This window comes from Typopeltis vanoorti, chromosome 4 (assembly GCF_054136105.1).
Source record: "Typopeltis vanoorti isolate ZY-2024b chromosome 4, IOZ_Tvanoo_1.0, whole genome shotgun sequence".
Taxonomy (NCBI): domain Eukaryota; kingdom Metazoa; phylum Arthropoda; class Arachnida; order Uropygi; family Thelyphonidae; genus Typopeltis; species Typopeltis vanoorti.
In genome coordinates this window covers 102,055,668-102,077,071 of record NC_143552.1, presented here as the reverse complement: position 1 = coordinate 102,077,071, position 21,404 = coordinate 102,055,668, and the positions used below count along the sequence as shown (strand labels likewise).

The 21,404-nt window shown below is 35.0% G+C and overlaps 1 protein-coding gene across 2 annotated transcripts in view; it reads right to left on the bottom strand.

The window, feature by feature from the left end:
* LOC150107557 (attractin-like protein 1) overlaps positions 1-21,404 on the bottom strand; it is a 355,255-nt gene that overhangs the window by 190,185 nt on the left and 143,666 nt on the right. For both annotated transcript variants that reach the window (XR_016548201.1, XM_090391383.1), the window contains exons 10-11: positions 16,102-16,189; positions 12,409-12,473 (exon numbers count right to left, since the gene is read on the bottom strand). Coding sequence is in view for 1 of the 2 variants with exons in the window: in XM_090391383.1 (XP_090247509.1) it covers positions 12,409-12,473; positions 16,102-16,189 (153 nt within the window). In the remaining variant the exon portion in view is untranslated. The remainder of the gene's footprint in view (positions 1-12,408; positions 12,474-16,101; positions 16,190-21,404) is intronic.

Sequence of the window (21,404 nt, the reverse complement as noted above, 5' to 3'; positions counted from 1 at the left end):
GATTCATGAAAATGAGGTTGAACAGCAGATATGCTAACCGCTTAGCAGTTAGTGTATCCACTCTCCAGCCAAAAGGCTGTGGGGTTCGAATCCTGCCATAGGAATGGATCTTTGTGATTGTCTGTGGAAATACTAGTGGTGGTGGTCGGCGACAGATGCCACTGGTGTAGTTGCAGTCAGTTGGTGGATGAGTGGTGGAGACAGTTATAGAGCAGGTGCCCTCCCTCAATGAGTCTTTGGACTCCCTGGAGATATCTTGTAATAATAATAATAATAACAGCTGTTGAACAACCTGGATAAGAATGTGTCTAAAGGGACAAGGAATATCAGCACATTTGCTAAAGGAATGTTCAGCCGAATTGGTTATACCTTTCACATGTTTGTATAACTTGAGTCTCAGTTCAGGAATGATACCTCAGGAATGAAAGGAATGTATGATAGTTCCATTGTATAAGGGTGGTGCAAAAACTGATATGTCTAACTACTGAACTATCAGTATCTCTGGTGTGAAAGTGAAGATTTTAGAGAAGTTGGTAAGAACTCGCAAAGAGAAATGATTAGAAAACATGCTATACTCTGCAAGGGACAGCATGAGTTTATTAAAGGAAGGTCATGTCTAAGTAATTTGCTCGTATTTTATAACAATGTTACGGCCAAGTTGGATAAAGGGAATGGATACACTATGATCATGTTGGATTTTTCTAAGGCATTTGATAGAATACCACACGAAAGGGCGTTGCATAAACTGGAGAATATGGGATTGGAATATAAACTCTTGACTAGGATCAGGGAATAGTTGACAGAGAGATATCAAAAAGTGGTATATTGTGGGTGTGAATTTGCCAGATTTAAGATGACCAGTGGTGTACCTCATGGTTCAGTCTTTGGGCCATTACTGTTCAATCTATACATTAATGACACCAGGAAGGATCTAACATCAGATGTGCAATTGTTTGCCAATGATGTGAAAATAGGCAGGGCAATCAGGGATGCTATGATATTCAGCAATTACAAAATGATTTGAATAGATTGGAAATTTGGACAAACGAAATGGGATGTATGGGGGAGTCGAGGAGAGATAGTACCTTTCCACTTGGACGGTCACATGTAATTGTGGTTCAGATGGATTGGTTCTCACTGGAAACCCAACTCTCACTTATGGCTCCAAGAAGCTACTGTAAACTGGTAGTGGCCACACCCTGGTAAACTGTGTCGACCCACAGGCTAAACTAAGTGAGGGAGCCAGATATGGTGATCTCAAGCAGCGACAAACAGTGTCCATACTCCGTGTTTGGAGCAGCTGAATTCAGGGCAAGGAGTGGTGGTTGACACTTGATGAAACTTCACTACTGAAACCGAATGAACTCTAACCAACCTAGAGATACATGCTGGATCGCCGTCACCCGATCAAACAAGGGTTGTGCCCACTATTAGGGAACCAGTGAAGGCAAAAAATTATGCTATTGGAACAAAACATTACCTAGTAGACAGGAAAAAACATAACAAGCATATCAACATGGAATGTAAGAACCCTTCACCAGGAAGGAGCATTGGAAATACTACTGCATGAACTGGACAAATACCGATGGGAAGTGACTGGACTCTGCGAAACCAGATGGACTGCAAAAGGAGAATTCCACCATGGACAGTACAAAATCTTAACTTCAGGCAGGGAGGACAACAAACACCAAGAAGGAGTAGCACTTATATTAAAACCAAAGGCTCAAAACTCCCTATTGTCTTCAATCCTATCTCACCTAGGATAATTAAAGCAAGATTTAAAACATCAATTGGATCACTGACTATTATTCAAGTATACTCACCAACTTCGACATCATCAGAAGAAGAAGACATTAAAGAGTTCTATATAGATTTGCAAAAAAAGCAGTACAACAGACATCAAGTCAAGATCTCTTAATTGTAATGGGGGACTTAAATGCAAAAGTAGGCAAAGACTGGGATACCTGGCCAAGAGTAATCGGAAAGTTTGGGTATGGAGAAAGCAATGAACGTGGTGAAAGACTGCTAAACTTCTGCTCAAATAATAGACTAACAATAACCAACACTCTCTTTAAACAACCAAAATCCCCAAGAAAAATCACCAGACAGACAAACAAGAATATGATAGACTATATTATTCTAAACCAAAAGATGGAAATCAAGTATCCTAAATTGTAGATCCTTTTCTGCAGATTGTGAATCAGACCATAAGCTAGTATTAGCAAACCTAAGAATAAAGTTAAAATCTGAAAGCACTTTTAGAGTCAAAAGGAGACTGAAAACACAAAAGAAACGAAGATATTATGAAAGAATTAAACCAAGAACCAGTAATTGAAAAAATTAAAAAATATAAACAGAGATGGATGGAACACGTTCAAAGAATGAAAACAGAAAGATTACCAAAACAAGCCTTAACCTTCCTACCGGCTAGGACGTCTATAGACGTCCAACTAAATCTGGATAAGATTCAGCCCACCTGTTTAAAGAACCTGGATAAGAAGTGCAATTTGACTGTCATGTCCATTAGAAGGTGTGATAAACCCTCACGCTGAAGAGAAAGGTTAATCGGATTATCTCCCGTTCGTAGCTGCCTCTCAGTTGCCTATAACAAGAAACGGACTTTCTTGTTCCATGCTGGTGAACTGAATTTTAGTTATATATGATAGAATAAAAATAGAGAAATTATTTATATTTTTGTTTTCTCTTTTTATTGTACAATACAATTTTAATTTCTGGACAAAATAAAGGTCTTGCATAATTTCTTCACTTAACCAATTTAATTTTTTATTTTTTTGCGCTAATTTCTTAATCGCTACTAGACAAAAGATTTTTCTTTGTTCTCGAAGAAATTAATTCACGATAATTATTTGGAATATTTTTTTAAAAAAAGAAAAGGAAACCGGCTGCCGACGTTCCAGGTTATATTAATTTTATTTTTGTACAAAACCATCGAAATCGAATATTACTTAACAGATTTCCTTTAGGACACGCTTGAGCAACTTTGCTTTATAGAGAATAACATGAAATTCTTTAATCATATTATTAAATTTTTTCTTCATGTTGTATAGTAATCTGTACTTTTACTTTCTTGGTTTCCTTGTATAATTGGTCATTACAAAATGAAATTAACAGTTATGATTTAAATTTATATTTTCTGCATAATTCAGATATTTTATTCTCCAATTTTTAAAGTAAGCGATACATTTGCTTATTTTTATCATTCAAAATATGTATATCAAATGTGAAATTTCATTTCCATATTTTTACAATTGAATTGAACTTTATTTCGCCTCTGATAGTTTAACACCCCCCCCCCCCCGTTGCATTACTATCACACACCCGAAAACTGTTATGAAACATAGGTACAGTTTTTATTTAATTCGTTATTTTTCTCTAGTAATTGTTCCACATGACTTTAATTTTTCGATACTGAAACTATGTGGTGATTATTATAAATTAGCAAATTATAAATCAGACAATATACATATTTCCTGATTATTATAAATCAGGAAATTATGTGATATTCGGATACAGGTGAAATTAATATTTAAAATCACTGTCATCCTTCAAATGCAATATCAGAATAAAGAAAGTGAAAAAACCGAAGTTTCGAAATACATTTCGAAAGCCAGCTCTCTAAATGTATTGGTCTACAGACTGGATTCTGAACACGCTAATGTTTCGTGATGTTATGACTGAAAAACAATTCAATCTCATCATGAAGTATTTGCATTTTCAGAATAATGAAGAATACGATCAGGCAACACATCCTTGCCCAGTCCTCAACAAAATTTATGATTTTCTGATGAAAATCCGTCAAAAATGAAGGTGGACTGAAATGTAAGCAGTATATTCCCAAAAAGAAAGCGAAGTATGGAGTAAAATTTTTTATGCTTTGTGAATCGGAAAGTGGATATCTTTGGGATTTCAAACCTTATACGGGAAAGCAAACTGTAATCGAGCACGATAAATATTCGGATCTCCCCTTGTCGATGCGTGCAGTAATGCAGTTACTAGACTCTTTACTGGGGAAAGGTTACTGCATTATAATGGATAATTACTATATATGTGTCCTGAACTCGCTGTTTTGCTTTTACAGCATCTTACAGATAGTTATGGTACTGTAAATGCAAAAAGGCGAGATATGCCTGCAGATCTGGCTTCAGGAAAGCTATCGAAGGGGGAAATCCGAACTTATCAGCGAGGGAAAGTCTTTGCACTACGTTGGAAAGACAAAAAAGATGTTTTTCTGCTATCTTCCCTGTACAATCCATCAGCGGAATCCGTGGAGAAGCATGGTTTGAAGAAAGAAAAACCCATTGCTGTGTGTGCATACAACGACACTATGGGTTGAGTCGACAGGTGCGATCAGCAGCTATCATTCTACTCTGTAATGAGGAAACAGCATAAAAAATATTACAAAAAAGTGTTCGGACATGTTATTTGAATTTTGAAGTGTTTGGATTTTGTTATTTGGAACAGTTTCCTCCTGTACAAGAAAAAATGTTTGTCTACCATAACATATCTAGAATACAGAATAGAAATTGCGAAAGCATTGCTGCATGCACATGCACCTTCTTCAGCAAGCAGAAAAACAGGAAATCCTATCAGACATCTGAGGTTGAACGCTGCTAACTCCAACCATTATCCCGAAAATCTACCACCAACGGCTAATAAAAAAAAAAAAACCTCCACGCAAATATTATGTATGTAATAAAAAAAAATATCAGAAAGGAAACAAAAATCTGGTGCCCTGAGTATAAAACTGCTTTGTATGTTTATCCTTGCTTCAAGGTGTTCCACGCTGTTCAAGAATTTTAAATTCTGAACAGTATGAAATAAAAAATGTTTGTTTTCAAAGCCATCAAAACAGTCCTTTTCAGGACTACAAATATTGATAGAGGGATACCCGAATGCACTGTTTCTTTTTCATCTTGAAGGCTAATTTTTAAGTTCTCTTTTATAACACAGAGAAACTGGAAAGAGTATTCCAGGTAAAGTATTTCATCAAAAGAATAAAAAATAATGAAATAAAATCTACCCTATATATATATAAAATGATAAGCTTTTTTATGTCATGTTTATCGAAACGTTTTGAAACTCAGGGGCTACCCTGAGTGTCGAGTCTTCAAAATTCGAGTCATCAGAATTCAGGGGCTGAACCCCCTTTCGAGTTATCACAATTGAAGAACTGGTCTACCATACCGGAACACGGGGGGGTTGGGCATAGCCCCCCTAGTTAATAAATGAAATATATAAATAATAACGGGAACATTTTCACCTTGCCAACACTCAACATTGATGTGATATGGGTTCCAAATTTCTTGTTTCGGAGATATATATATATATATTACAGTTTTGTAATAAAAATTTCTGCTACAATGAAGTTTGGCAGAATCAACAATATTATTACCACCTTATTTCTGTTTCTCGTGTGGGAGAAAAACGGTAAAATGTCACTCTAATAATTATATGAGATGTTATAATGGCAAAAATAGTAAGAAAAAAGTCATTTGCAGTTTCTCTTCAAAACACAAAGAAAGAAAATTGTAAATTCAGCCAGTGGAAAAGAAAAGACTACATATTTTTCTCCTGTTATCTGATTTTTTTTCTTATAGTTCAAAGAAGAAATCACTGCATATAGACACTACATGAAGTCTGCAGGAGGGAAAAAAATATGGAAATTGGTTACATTATAACGAATAGAGAAATCATGTCAGAAAAATTATTCACGTATGATTCTAATCTCAGCAGACATAACATTTTCTTCTAGATTAGATATCTAAAGTAACTGAACCTTTGCTACTATTTTACACTAAAATGAATGGGTATGTTCCCCAAGTGATTTACGTTTGTAACAGCTGTCTTGCGAACGATTTATGAAATAAATTATCTGAAATATCCGCAGATTGCTTAGGTCTATATCCCCCCCCCAAAAAAAAGAAGATTATGAAACGCATATGCACCTTTTCTTTGAAAATAATTCAAATCCTCTTTTTCAAGATAATTGTATGATTTAATTTCTAATTTTTGATAATAAAAGTGAAACTGATCATTATAAATTAAGCAATTATTTTGGCATAAATAATGTATAAGCATGTAAACGAAATATCAGTATTTCTGTTAGAATATAGGTAATCAACAATCGAAAAGGAAACAAGACATTCTTGACATATTCTGCACTACAGCCTGGGGCACTTTAGTGTTCTCCCCTTTCTTCTCAATAGCACTGAGAGTAATAAGCCTTCAGCTTTTCCTCCAGCTAAGAGGATATAACCAAGTATTTACAAGACTAGATTATTTCAGAAATAGCTTCCAGCAGCATAAGAAGTAATATTTAGATTTTTTTAAAGAAAAACAAACAAAAATAATACTACTGAACTTTCTTTTGTGTGGTATGCATATAAACAATTTTGCATGGTGAAAATATAGCATATTATTTCTAAAATTTCACGTAATTTCAGCGGGCAGTAGAACAGCTGGTTTTAGATTGCAAATAAATAGAACAGAATTAGAAGTTTCACAATACAATCTGATTGCCGTATATCTTTTGTCAAAATGGTAAAATGAAGTAATTGATTTTGAATGCTCTCTAGAAAAGCTTTCAAACCTGTGAGTTCTAGGAGAGGATAAGGGGGGGGGGGGAAGCATTAGAAAATCTTCAAAATGAAAAAGAATTTTGAATCATTCCGTATATGATATTTTTCCCATTATATTTTCAACATATCTACGAGGATGTGCACTAGATATTATCGTAATATGCATAATACAAATAAATAAATAAATAAATGACGAAGGCGAAGAATCACTGCTAAAATATCATTGGATATAAATTTTTGATACCAAAAAGACACACAATCGGAAACCGAGTAATGCAATGTAGCATTTAAAAATTTTTTTTTATTTTGTCTTTATGAATAACAAAAAATCGTTTCTAAAACTGATATGTGATGATCCATATAATGCTATTTCGCTAGAAACGAAAGAAAAAGGACATATTTATTTCAATAAATATTGTTTAAAAATATAAATATTTGACATAATATTTTCATAGCAAACATTTGAAAATTCTGAAATTCGAAAAAAAATTATTCAATTATTATACGTAAAGTGAAAGAACAATCAGTGCAACTCTTCCGGTGTACTGATTTGTAGAATTACCAAGTATTTATAAGACGTAGATTATTTCAGAAATAGCTTCCAGCAGCAGAAGAAGTAATATTTAGATTTTTTTAAAAGAAAAACAAACACAAATAATACTACTGAACTTTCTTTTGTGTGGTATGCATATAAACAATTTTGCATGGTGAAAATATAGCTTATTATTTCTAAAATTTCACATAATTTCAGCGGGCAGTAGAACAGCTGGTTTTAGATTGCAAATAAATAGAACAGATTTAGAAGCTTCACGATACAATCTGATTGCCGTATATCTTTTGTCAAAATGGTAAAATTAAGTAATTGATTTTGAATGCTGTCTAGAAAAGCTTTCAAACCTGTATAGAAATTTAGAGTAGTTATGCAATTCAGTTCCAGGAGAGAATAAGGAGGGGGGGAAGCATTAGAAAATCTTCAAAATGAGCAAAAATGTTGAATCATTCCGTATATGATATTTTTCACATTATAATTTCAACATATCTACGAGGTTATGCACTACATATTATCGTAATATGCATAATACAAATAAATAAATAAATGACGAAGGGGAAGAATCACTGCTAAAATATCATTGGATATAAATTTTTGATACCAAAAAGACACAATCGGAAACCGAGTAAGGTAATTTAGCATTTTAACATTTTTTTTTATTTTGTCTTTATGAATAACAAAAAATCGTTTCTAAATCTGAAATGTGATGATCCATATAATGCTATTTCGATAGAAACGAAAGAAAAAGGACATATTTATTTCAATAAATATTATTTAAAAATATAAATATTTGACATAATATTTTCAAAGCAAAATTTTGAAAATTTTAAAATTCGAAAAAAAATTATTCAATTATTATACGTAAAGTGAAAGAACAATCAGTGCATCTCTTCCGGTGCACTGATTTGTAGAATAAAATACACCAAATTCACTATCACTAAATAGATTCATTGCAAAAGCTGATCAGTGGGCATTTCAGGATTGATTTTTTTTTTCGCATATGTGAAATTGGTTTCAATGTTTGGGAAGAGACACAATAAATCATTTTAGAGGCAAGAAAGGTCAAATAACTTAGGACAGTAAATGAAATTCTAAGCAACACAGTAGACGTAAAGACAGGGGGAGGGAACACAAAGGTCACTCAGCAACAGTTAATCCACTAATGCTATAGAATAGCCGTAACGAGATTAACGGCGGAGGAAGGTAATGGCATGATAAAAGGTAGAATGCCGACGAAATTTTGATCCATGAAAAAAGCTAGAGAGTGTTGAATATTTCATCCACACCGGCCGGTTGGGGGGTTAAAGTACAAGCCATTAGGAAAAAGAAAACCAGGACGTCCTCTTAAACGATCCAACGATGACTTCTAAGGCCGGAACAGGCCATACTAGGCCTAAATCTGATACGTATGATGATGATGAAGGAGACTGAATGTAAAAAAAACTACAAGGCAACAATATTCTAAGAAAATATCAACTAGAACTAGATAAAAACCTGAAGGAACTACCAAAATAGAACATAAACATCGAAGAACATTGAAGGAAATAATATTAAAATCAGTAGAAAATACAATAGGTTACACAGAAAGAGAAAGTAAAAAGGATTGGATCTCGAATGAAGTAAAAAGGTTAAGTGATCAAAGGAAAAGCATGAAACTAAAACAGAAATATAACAGAAATGAATATAATAGATTAACCAGAGAAATTAGAAAACTAGTTAAAAGAGACAAGAATAACTGGTTAGAAGAAAAATGCAAAATGGCAGAGAAGCTATCAAAAGAAAATAACCTTCATGGATTATATAAACCAATAGACCAAATTAGTAAGACACAAACAACAAAAATGATAATGATCAAAAACAAAGAGGGACAACTAATTGAAAGTAAAACAAAAAAGAATGGCCAGATGGGAAGAATACTTCAGAGGTTTATATAATAAAAACAGCTCCCAGGATATTACTATTCCAGCCACTGAAATGGAAGAAGAAACAAATATCTTTACCAAAGAATAATAGCACACAGCATAGAAAAACCTAAAAGTAGGAAAGCACCTGGAATTGATCAAATACATGCAGAATTCTTAAAAGCAGGAAAGGAACAACTTTTGGAACCATTAAAAACATTATTTGAAAGGATCTACAAAAATGAAGCAGTGCCTACTGATTGGACCAAATCAGTTATAACTCCTATATACAAAAAAGGAGATAAAACAGAATGCGATAATTACAGAGGCATTAGCTCTCTCAGTATTCCAAGTAAGGTTTTTACGAAAGTACTCCAAAAACAAATTAAGCAATATATAGAACTAGGAGAAGAACAAGTAGGTTTCAGACCAGGATGAAGCACAATTGATCAACTATTCACCTTAAGACAGCTAATAGAAAAGACACTAGAGTACAACCAAAGTTGCATAAATTTCATAGACTTTCACCAGGCATATGATTCAATCCATAGAAGAGAACTATGGAAAACTATGGAAGAATTTGGAATTCCCAACAAAACAATAAGAATAATAAAGAATCTGTATGAGAAATCTGAAAGTGCAGTACGAATGGAGGACACCTTAACCAACTGGTTTCACACAGAGAGTGGAGTAAGACAGGGATGCAATCTGTCACCAGACCTGTTCACTGGAAGAAGCCACCAGTAAGGCCTTAAACAATGAAGACTCCGGAATCAAAACATATGGGGAAAATGTAACAAATTTAAAATTTGCAGCAACAATGCATTACTACTTGCAAACACAGAAGAAAATCTATAGCGAATTTCTGATAAAATAAAGGAGGAGTGTATAAAATTTGGATTAAACATAAATATAGACAAAACAAAAATTATGCAAATAGAAAAAAGAAGCACCAATCTGAAAACTGAAATTGATAGTAAGAACCTAGAGCAGGTAGAAAACTTCACCTACCTTGGATGAGTTATTAAGTACAATGGTGAAATTACAAAAGATATAAACAGATGAATCACAGTCAAGCATCCCAAACTTTTGGACGACTTAATAAAATATGGAAGTCAAGAGACATCAAACAAGTAACAAAAGTAAGAATCTATGAAACAATGGTCCTCCCAATACTCCTCTATGGAAGTGAATGCTGGAATCTCAAAAAGGCTGAAGAGAAAAAATTATTAACTACTGAAATGGGTTGGCTAAGATTACTTGGAGTATCTCTGTTGGATCGACTAAGAAACGAAGACATAAGGAAACGACTAAAACAAGAAATAACAATAACAGACAAAATCCAAGAAAGAAGACTGCGATGGTTTGACCATGTGACCAGAATGGGAACAGAAGCCCTGAGTAAAACGATGGAAGGTAAAAGATCCAAAGGAGGATGGCCCTGAATTCGATGGATAGACAAAATAAGAGAGGTCTTGAAATCCAAATCACAACAAGCGACACCAAACTGGAGACAGAATTGTTTGGACTCTCCCGGGACAGACAGAAGGAAAAAGTTCATTCGGCCTCATCATCATCCACATAGATGATGGAAGAGAGAAGAAGAAGTGTAAAGTTATGCACTTTGGTATGATGATTAGAGTTTCAGCAGCAAATTATATTAGTGGAGTTATGCTACAAGAAACTGAAGAGGCAAGGGAGCTTGGCATAGTGGTGGATAGTAATTTAAAGTTCAAAGGTCGCATAGCAAAAGTTACAAACACAACTCAGAGGATAATTGCGATGTTAAGGCGAACCTTGACATGTAAGAATAAGGAAGTAATTTTGCCTCTTTATAAGGCTTTGATAAGACCACACCTGGATTATTGTGTGCAGATTTGGTCTCCTGGGTTCCAAGGGGATAAAGAAGCTGTGGAAAGAAGAGTAACAAAAGATTGTCTGGATTACAGGATTTAGATTATGAGGACAGATTGCGAGTATGTGGATTGCAAACTCTGGTTAACAGGAGAAAGAGGGGGTGATATGATAGAGGTCTATAAATTTTTTCATTATATGAAAGGTGGGGAGAGAACACAGGGCCATGGAAGTTAAATTTATTTGCAGTCAAGAAAGGGGTAACAGCTAGGTTTTTCTCCCAGAGAGCAGTGAGTGAGTGGAATAATTTGCTTAGGGGTAGTGAGTGCATCGTGTGAATGAATTCAAAGGAAGGTATGATAGCTGGTTTGGGTGATTTATAGCTTCCCTCGAGGAGTCCTCGACTCCCTGGAGGTCTTAGATGATGATAATAATAATAATAATAATACAGTATTCTAGGGGGATCATAAACACAAACAAGTTTCATTATCCAATTCCTCACTTTGATGATTGCCCATATCTCTAATTGAAATTGCCTGCCATTCAAGATTATCTTCATTTTTAGTACTGAATATTATAGCTACTCATCCCTTTCCCTAATCATTGTTGCCTGAATATAACATATTTTATATCCTGTTGCTGTCTTCTTTGATTTACTAACACCATTTATGCTGACATGGCACTGTCATGTCAGTATAAATGGTGTTAGTAAATTCTTCTGAATTTACTAACACCATTTATGCTGTATGAGGTAACACTGGCTGAATTCTTCTGCCAGTGTTACCTCTTTTCCAGTAACACTTCTCAATGGAAAAGAGGTCATTTATTAGCAAAATTCAAAATAGGCTGGTGCCTATCTTGAATTTTATTGATGAGTTTGTTCTATGCCACTCTTCTAGTGGCTGAGTGTTCTCGCTGGTTTCGTGATGAAAACAGCTGTGCTTTGTTTAAAAGGACAACATTCCACTAGCATGACAGTGCCATGTCAGCATAAATGGTGACATGGCACTGTCATGTCACCATTTATGCCAATACAGAATACAATTTGATTAGCTAGTCCCCAAACTGTCAGCCAATCTCCATTCTTAATATCTATGCAGTGTGCTACCACAAAAAAGGTGAAGACTGGACTTTAGATTAGAAGCGCAGATTCGTTCTCAGTATTACTTAAAATTCTGTTGGAGGTCTCTCCTGCCAGTTATCTAGCTTTAATCCTAAAGTGTCCCTTATTATATAGTGGGACATAAGAAATCACTACAATATATGGATAACAGTATCACTCAAACATCTTATCCATTTCTAGGGTTTTTCCAATAGATAATTAAGCATAACAAAGCAGGAATGAAAAGAACATTCAATTTACAAATAACTTTAGAAAGGCATTAAGATATAAATGCATGCAAAAAATAATTAACTATGCAATAAACATATAATGATAAAATATCTGATACTTCTAATAAAACATTCAAACACACAAATATATATATACAACATACATGCTTACCAGGAGTAAACTTTAATAAGCTGCTTAACATCTGTCCATTAAATCCACCAAACACAAACATAGATCTGAAATAATTAAATAATTATTGGATTTAATTTGTTGTTCAGAAACACCATCATCATCATCAAATTCCTGCCATGTACCCTCAAGGGGTGTACAGGATATGATAGTACTAGATGAAAAATTTACATCATTACTAACTTCCTATCTACAATTTTCCTCCAAGTCAGTCTGTTACTTGTCACGACTCCAACATTATCAGATCTTACATTTCTATCATCTAAGGCACTTTGTACCGTATCAATCCACCTATATCTTGGTCTTCCTCTGGGTCGTTTTCCTGCCAACCTGGCAGAGAACACTTGTTTTGCTAATCTTTCTTTGCCCATTCTGTTTAATTCAGAAACACTTGTATAAAAAAAAAAAAAATAAATAAAAAAAAAAAAAAAAAAAAAAAAATTGGTGATCACTTCCAATTTCAAATCCTCTGTACACTCTAGTGTCCTGCACCAGAGAGAAAACATCACTATCAACAATAATATAGTCAATGAGACTTTTCTTATTCCTTGCCTCTTCTCTCCATGTGAATTTGTGCACATTTGCATGTTTGAACATGGTGTTAGTAATAACCAGTCCATGTCCTGAGCAGAAATCCAACAAGTATTTGCCATTATTATTGGCTTTGTTTTTTTCTCCAAAATTTCCCAATTTTGTATGTCTAACAATCATTTCCTACTCTGCTATTTAGATCCCCAACAAGGACCAACTTTTCATTTATCATTGAGTCAGTTGCTTTTTCTAAATCCTCAAAAAATTCCTCCACTTCTACCTTAGGAGAACCTTCTGTGGGACCATAGGCACAAATAAGTCTCATTGTCCAGTTTTCCCATTCTCATATTTGCTCACATCATTCTACTTGAAATTGTCTGCCATTCAAGAAGATTAGCCTCGTGTTTAGTGTTGAATACTATTGCTACTCCTGCTTTTCCTTGCCTGAATATAACATTTTGTATTTATTGCTCAGAAAGAGCTCACCAGTGTTGGTATTTTTTGTTTCAGTCACCCCTATTATGTCAATCTGGTACTTATCTAATTCCTCAGCTAGCTCCATTTCTTTACTATTCAGGCTTCTTATGTTGATAGTACCAATCTTCAATTCTGGTGATGTTGAGTTGGGGTGTGTTTTAGGATTTGTTTCAGTAGCTGACTTTTCGCTGTTTGCCCAGGTTCACTGGCGAAAACAACAGGGCGACGCCCTAGCTGGCATGAAATTCTATCATGTTGTACCATCATTTAATATTGGGTTTAAGCCAATAATAATACAATTTGGTCGGCTAAATCCCAAATTGCCAGCCCATCCCCATTTGTTCAGTATCCAAGAAGATACCTAACAGGGTGCACCATGAGAAGGTGAGGATTGGAGATTAGATCAGAAGCCCCAGTCAATTCTCCACATTTCTTTAAAGACTATGTGGAGGTCTCTCCTCTCAGTTATACAGCTTTGACCCTTAAGTTTTTTTGTTTTTTTTTTATTGCTAGAGGTCAGGCTAGGAAAAATATTAATTAACTACTTAGATTTAGTTTATTGGTATACAGGGCTAGAGCATGTAGCTTGGTTCCATATACGCATGTATCCTTCTGATGATGACCTCAATACAGGGGTCGAAACATCAAGTGTTATTTTATTAATAATTAATAAAATAATATTTTCAATACATGTGTTTTTGTGTCCCTAAATTTATAAATATGAATGATACAATCTGGTTATGAGAGAAGCATGGAAGGGTAGAAGTTATGCCTTGGTAACTGGAAGATATAACTACATTTGAGCAGGAGGCAATTTTTCTTCATTTGCATCCTTAAATTCAATGGGATTTGGTGATGGTTTCCTGCAGGTGTTATAAGCTGTTGTGTAAAGTGAATGTGAAGTTGTAGTTTTATCTCATTACAGTTAATGGAATGCTGAATTTTTATTTTTAATATTTTCTTAATAAGAATCACACCCACAGAAACCCAAAATTCTGTTATAGAGAACAAATGCAATAATTTTTTTTCAAGCCATTTCAAACAACTATCAACCTGCTTAATGGTAATTTCAGACCACACCAGGTGACAAACACTCTGCCAGCTATGAACATATTCCAGTAGATGATCTCAAACATCCAGTGTTTAGATCAGGAAAGTGCAAAAAAAGTAATCAGACCATAGAAAGAAAGAGCCAAAATTAATCACTGGGCATTACTCAAAACATGTTAGTGACAAGACTAGCATTTATTTGGTCAACTTTTTCTGCTTTCTTTCTCTCTCTCTGAACTTTAGTTTTCCAAATACTATTTTGGCAAGAGATTTAACATTTTATTTTTATAGCATATTTCCTCTTTGTTATCTTAATTTTTTGCTCAATCTTAATTTTCTATATCTGCTTTTACTTCCTTCCTTCCACCTCTTGGCACTTGATGTTATTTATGTTAATGAATAGACTTTTTCTTGTGTTGCTGTGGTCTTTGTTGGTACATCATGTGTAAACATCAGAGACATGAAAAGCTATCTGAATGTAGCACATTTAAGAACTCACTCCCCGATATGGTAACTCAGAGATTATCTACTGGGATGTACCGTATTTTCCGGTGTATAAGACGCACCCAAGAAATTTAATACAATTTTCTGGAAAAAACCTAAACTTTAAAGTATGATTTAAAAAAAAAAATAGATAAAATAATAGGTAATTTTTAATAGTAAACTGACCTTTGAGAAACCTGCAAAACCCAGGTCACTGTCATCTGACTCTTTTCTATCATCATTAATTTCTTATAAGATAGAAATAATTTTGTCTTCATATTCTTTTGGCATTTTTTTGACTGATTTTTGTTTTTGTACGCATACAAAGTCCACTGCGTTTCATGAAACGGTAACACCATGACATATCACTTTTAAAATCTTCAATGTTACGCTCACAGGCTACTTTGACTGCATGTGTATGAATCATTTTTGTTGAAATGGCAATGCCATTTTGCAGATTTTCTTGCACCCATTTCAAAATTTCAGTCTCTAGTTCTGGCCATTTTGCAATTTTTCCACGTTTCGCGCGCTTTTCTCTACGCAAATTGTACAAAATCTCCCTCTGACCATGCCAAGTTCTTAGCCAATGACGCGCTAGAAGTCACGTGAAGGTCACGCATCAATTTGATTGCACCATTAATCGCCTACAAAGATCTTGGAACATAAAAGGGAGTGCATATGACTTTGAAAAGAGGAAACAATCTTTACCTTCATTATACAAGATGCACACCATTTTTAAGATGAATTTTTAAGGTAAAAGAGTGCGTCTTATACACCGGAAAGTATGTGAAATGTTGAGAACTCATCCATCTGTTAAGATATATTCAGGACCTATAAAATAATTCGAAAAAAAAAAAAAAAAAAAAAACCTAATAAAAAAAAAAGTAGTAATGAAATCTTAAATGGATTGGACCTATCAATCATTATTGATAGGTCCAATCAAAATGAGTGAATATCAAAACATTGCACTGCTTTACTATAAATTTTTTTCACCTTACCTTAAACCATCTATACCTTTAACAGTACTCATGGTTAATTATGCATACTTGATCTAATTAATGAACTGACTACAATGTTTCTTTTTTATATATTAGTATTAAAAAACTTATTGAGAAATATCAGTAAGTGACATACCCATTATAAACAACTGATGTATGGCCAAATCTTGCAATGCTTTTATGAGATGAGACCGGAAAACTGGCTGAGTGCCATGCATCACATGCTAAACAGATATACCAGTATTAAAATATATTAAGAACTATAAATTTTAAAGCTAAAAGCAAATGTCTAATAATTTTACAGGGAAGCAATTATCAATTCTGAATAATATTTTCTTTATTATCCATCCACCTAAGAAAATAACCAAATTAAAAAAATTGAAATAATTTATTTTAGCAGCAGTTGGTTATGTCTCAAAAATATAAAAAAGTGAAAACAGTGTTATCATTTAAAAAAAGTAAAATCCATTACAAACAGCATCAGGTATGACAACAATAAGACTTCATATTAATGATGTCAAATTCAAGTCATTATTGATGTAAATGGCCTACTGCCTTTCATATCCCATCTCTGGTTAAACTGATTCATCAGAGCAAACTATGTACCTAAGCATTAAATCTAAGTTCTTAATGCAATGAATGAACAAATTAATTGCTTCCAATGCCTGCTGAAACTTCCATATGAGATGTAAAGCATGCTGGTATGCTACCAAGTAATTCTATTTTTCTTTTTCACTGTGTAAGAAACTAAATCCAATCTGATGTATTTGTGTATATCTTTATGATTGTCATATTGATTTCTTCTGAGTCCTCATCTGGCTAAATTCACAAATTTGCAGGTATAATTCATCTCATAAATTTCTAGTGTCTTTAGTAGGAGATGAGGCAATTATGGCAATCCTACTTCACAGGAGTGAAGGCAACTTCATGTTATGCTGTTTCAGAATCTGGGATAACTTTGTCAGCCACATTTTTTATATATATGGTAGGGTTCACTGTAGTTCATTCTCTTGACTGGATGGCTGGATGGATTTTTAAGGTAATTTACCTAAACATAAACCTATAACAATGCTAAACGCCAATAAAGCAATGTCACAGTAATTTTATAAATGAATGCTGTTATGACCAAAGTGGAAAATTTGTTGAAAACCAAAAATAAATAAATCCAAATTAAATGCCAGTAACTAAATGTGTGGTAAATGAGAAGATAAATAAGGTTTACTTTCCAGGAGTAATTGAAGCTAGATATGAGGAAGAAGTGAGCAAGAAAGTTGGTAGTAGTAAGAGGCACAAATGATCTGGATGACAAGGAGAATGTAAGGATGAATATCAGGTCACTGAGGAGAGTAAAAGATAACAGTGTGGTAGGAAAAGTAGTCAGTGTTACCCAGGTAGATAATGATGAGATGAAATGGTAAATGCGATGCTAGTTGAGATGTGTAAAGAGAAAAAAAATCATTCTGCAAATGTGTGGGATGAATTTCAGGGACAGATGAAGCTGTATAAAAGAGATGGGCTACATTTAAATAAATTTAGTGAGTTAGCTGGAGAAACTTTTGCTATAAAAGAACGTGATGACTGAAATGAATGAAAGACCTGAGGAAGCAAGAGGTAACATAGAACAGCAGGTGAGTAGAGTAGAATAGAGTAGAGTAGGACAGATTGTGAATACAGAGGCAAGTGGCATGAGTGAAGAGAATGACCACAAGACAAACAGGGAGGGTCAGGGTGGACAGGGAGACACCGCATAAGAAGAGTGGACAGAAGCAGAGGTATATTGGGAAGGCTTGTTACTGAACTAGAAATAATCTAGTATGTATGTTTACATATAAATATAGAAATAAAGAAACAAAGGAAATGAAATTGTATAATTAATATATTTGCCCAAAAATTGTTGGAATAAGTGACACACATGAATAGATGAGGATAACATTCTGAGAGGAATAGAAATGGAAAGATATGTTTTTCATAAAGACAGGCAAGATAGAAAGGGGGGGGGGGCTGCTGATGGTACCAGAGGAGTTATCGCCAACTAAGGTGGAGATAAAAGGAGTGAACAGTGGTAGTGATTCTGAAACAGTATGGTGTGAGGTAGAAGTGAACAGAATCTGGTAATATGGAAGGGCAGAGAGAGGGAAATGCCTAAGAAAATAAGTCTAGCTACTAAGAAAAGGATGATCATTATTGGTGATTTTAATTATGGCAATATAGACTGGAATGAAGAGACATCATCTGGGAGCAAAGAGAATGAATTTCTTGAGTTTTTGAAGGACAACTACCTTAGGTAGTTATACAGTATGTAACAGAGGGTAAAAGTGGATCAAGGGTCTTGGATTTAACTATAGAGGATGTTAATGTAAAAGAGGTAAGGGTCAAAGCTGTATAACTGAGTGGAGACCTCCACATAAGTTTTTAAAGGAACGTGGAGAACTGTTCAGAACCAGGGCTTCTAACCTAATGCCCAATCCTCACCTTCTTGTAGTGCGCCCTGTTAGGTATCTACCTGGATACTGAACGAACGAGGATGGGCTAGCAATTTGGGATTTAGTAGACCCTTATTGACTTAAACCAAAATATAAAATTATGGTACAACATGACAGAATTTTATGCTAGCTGGGGCATTGCCCAGTTAAACAAGACCTCTGTTGTTTTTGCCAGGGAACCAGGGCAAACAGCAAAAAGACAGCTACTGAAACACACCTCAACTGAATATCACCAGAGTTCAAGATCGGTATACTATCAACATAAAAAGTTGAATGGCAAAGAAATGGAGCTAGTTGAGGAATGAGTCTTGTAATAAAACAGTGAGTCTTGTAATACTAGACCAAGAAAAAGTTTTCGACCGAATTAAACACCCCTACCTATTCAACTGTTTGAAAGCCTTTGGCTTTATCTCAGGCATATTCATCAATCATTCAAGCACACTTTTGCATGAAAATAAACAACAGACTCACCATATCTATACCATACAGCAGAGGTATTAAACAAGGCTGTCCACTTTCTAGTCCTCTTTACATAATTGCCATTGAGTCCATGCTGCTTAGGGCATCCCGTCCTAAACTTTCTTACCAAGCCATAACCCTGACAGTATATGCTGATGATGTTACAGTCATAGCCCGCAAAGAAGAGGATTTCCACAACATACAAACACATACCAACAATACCAAGCAGCCTCAGGAGGCAAACTAAATGTACATAAAACCACAGGACTGTGGTGTGGCAAATGGAAAAACCAAACCGATTCCCCAAAGTCTGGTCACTGGTCTGCAGAGGGAAACAAATACCTGGGAATTTACCTAGAAAATGCCCTCTTATGTGGATAAAAACTGGGAAACACTTATTAAACGTTTCAAGCAAGTACTAGGAAAGTGGGCAGCAATATGAGCCTCTGCCTCCACAAGAGGGAGAACAATAATTGTGAACCAAATAGCCACCAGTATCCTTTGGCATACACCTAGCGATTCTCACACCACCAATGCAATTTATCAAAAAAATATCAGTTAACCATCTATCGATTCATATGGAAAACAAACTGGCATTCCTACTCCAAGCTAAGTACTTCTCTCAGAGGAGGAGAAAACTTGACCTACATTGACAACATGATAACAACATTCTGCACTTGCTTTCTCCTTAATACCCTACAAGATGAAATGGAACACAAATGCACCATCGAGTATATTTTTACTTCTGCCACTAGAGGTCTTTCTCTACAACCTTAAGAATGACAATAGTGCACATGCCTGGAACTCTAACAAACTTCTACAAAGATGCCCTTCGAAGATGGAAGAAGTTAAATCTCCAGCACATACTTCCTGAAATACTCATGGAACCCATCTTCTGCAACATGATGGTAAGGAATCTCATCGTTCAGAAAGAGATTTTCTTTCCTCCATTGAGCTGGCGAGGGATGAGAGTCTTGGGAGACATTCTTTCTCTGAGCCTCACCTGGCACTTTCCAAAATTGCTTGCAACCTGGAATACAAGAATCAGGCTGAACAGATACATACTGTAAAATCCACTTTTCAAGCTGCTATGCCTGATACCATAACAGAAGAGGGGACTCAGCCCCTCCTAACTCAGAAGATCCGGTGCTTATCTTTCGGATAAAAAACAACAATGCATGGGAGAAACTTGCACCCTGCAACATAAACAAAATCTACACCACTCTAACACAACAGCCAAACCAAGGTCCTTCGTTGGAAAATTATGCATCATCTCACCAAACACTATTTCAATGGGACCTACCATATCGCACAAGAGCCACCAAACCCGACACAGATATTCAGTGGAGAATGTGGCACAATAATGCACTACCTACTCCAACTATATTATGAGACTTTAACATGGATGTTCCAGATAACTGCCTGTTCTGCTAGCAATCAGGAACAGTCTGGTATATCTACTTAGAATGCCCAGTCAATACCCAATTTGTCTCACTGAGTCAAATAATAATTCGATCTGCAACTACCTTATCATCACTGTGAAAGCGGTAATATACAGCCTTCTATTTTTGACATACAAGACCAGACAGCACAACAGCTTCGCACAGAGAGAGAGAGAGAGAGGGGCAGCTGACCATCTCCTTGCATCTTCAAACAAAAGGTGAGAAGTCAGATCCTACATGAGCATCACCACCACAAGCAAAACAACACCACAGATCTTTTCCACAAAGACTGGAATCCACGGAATTGGCTCCTGACTGAGCAGTGCAACTGCAGCATAGTCCACTTTCAAAGATAGAAGTGCCATCATTTCCTCATCTCCCTTCCAAAGAAAGGGGAAGAGAGATTTTTTTGTGATTACAGTGTTCGAATAATGATCATCTGTTACTTTCATGTAAATATATAATATTGCCCTATAGCAACTGTTATGTTCTTATACAGTATCATGTCAAAATAACTATTAATGGCATGAAAAAATGGAATTCACCTTATAACAACTGTTATTACTATGTAATATACCTCAACAAAGAATGATCATTTAACCTCTCTACCTGACTGGAGAGAACCAAAAACGGTTAATTCTGCGTATAATATTGTTATTTTTAAAATGATATATTTATATATATATATACAGGGTGTTCGGGATAAATTTGACATATTTATAATTAATTATATTTTTCCGTAAGTTACATGTATTAACACACACTTCTCTTCATTTAAAAGTTTGGACCCTTCTTCATTCATATACAAGATGTCAGAAAGGATGGATAGCTGGAACCCACCTGAATCATGGAAGAGAAAAACTTGTATCATGATGATTCGTGCCCGCCATCAAAATAAGGATATTACGACTGCTGCCCAATGCTCCCTGAATACAGTAAAAACAATCAGGCATGAACTAGAGACTTGCAATGGTGACTACGAGGATGTAGCAAGAAGAAAGATCCCTAGCAGACGATCTGATTGCGTTCGTACAGCAGAATTCCTCGCAAATCTG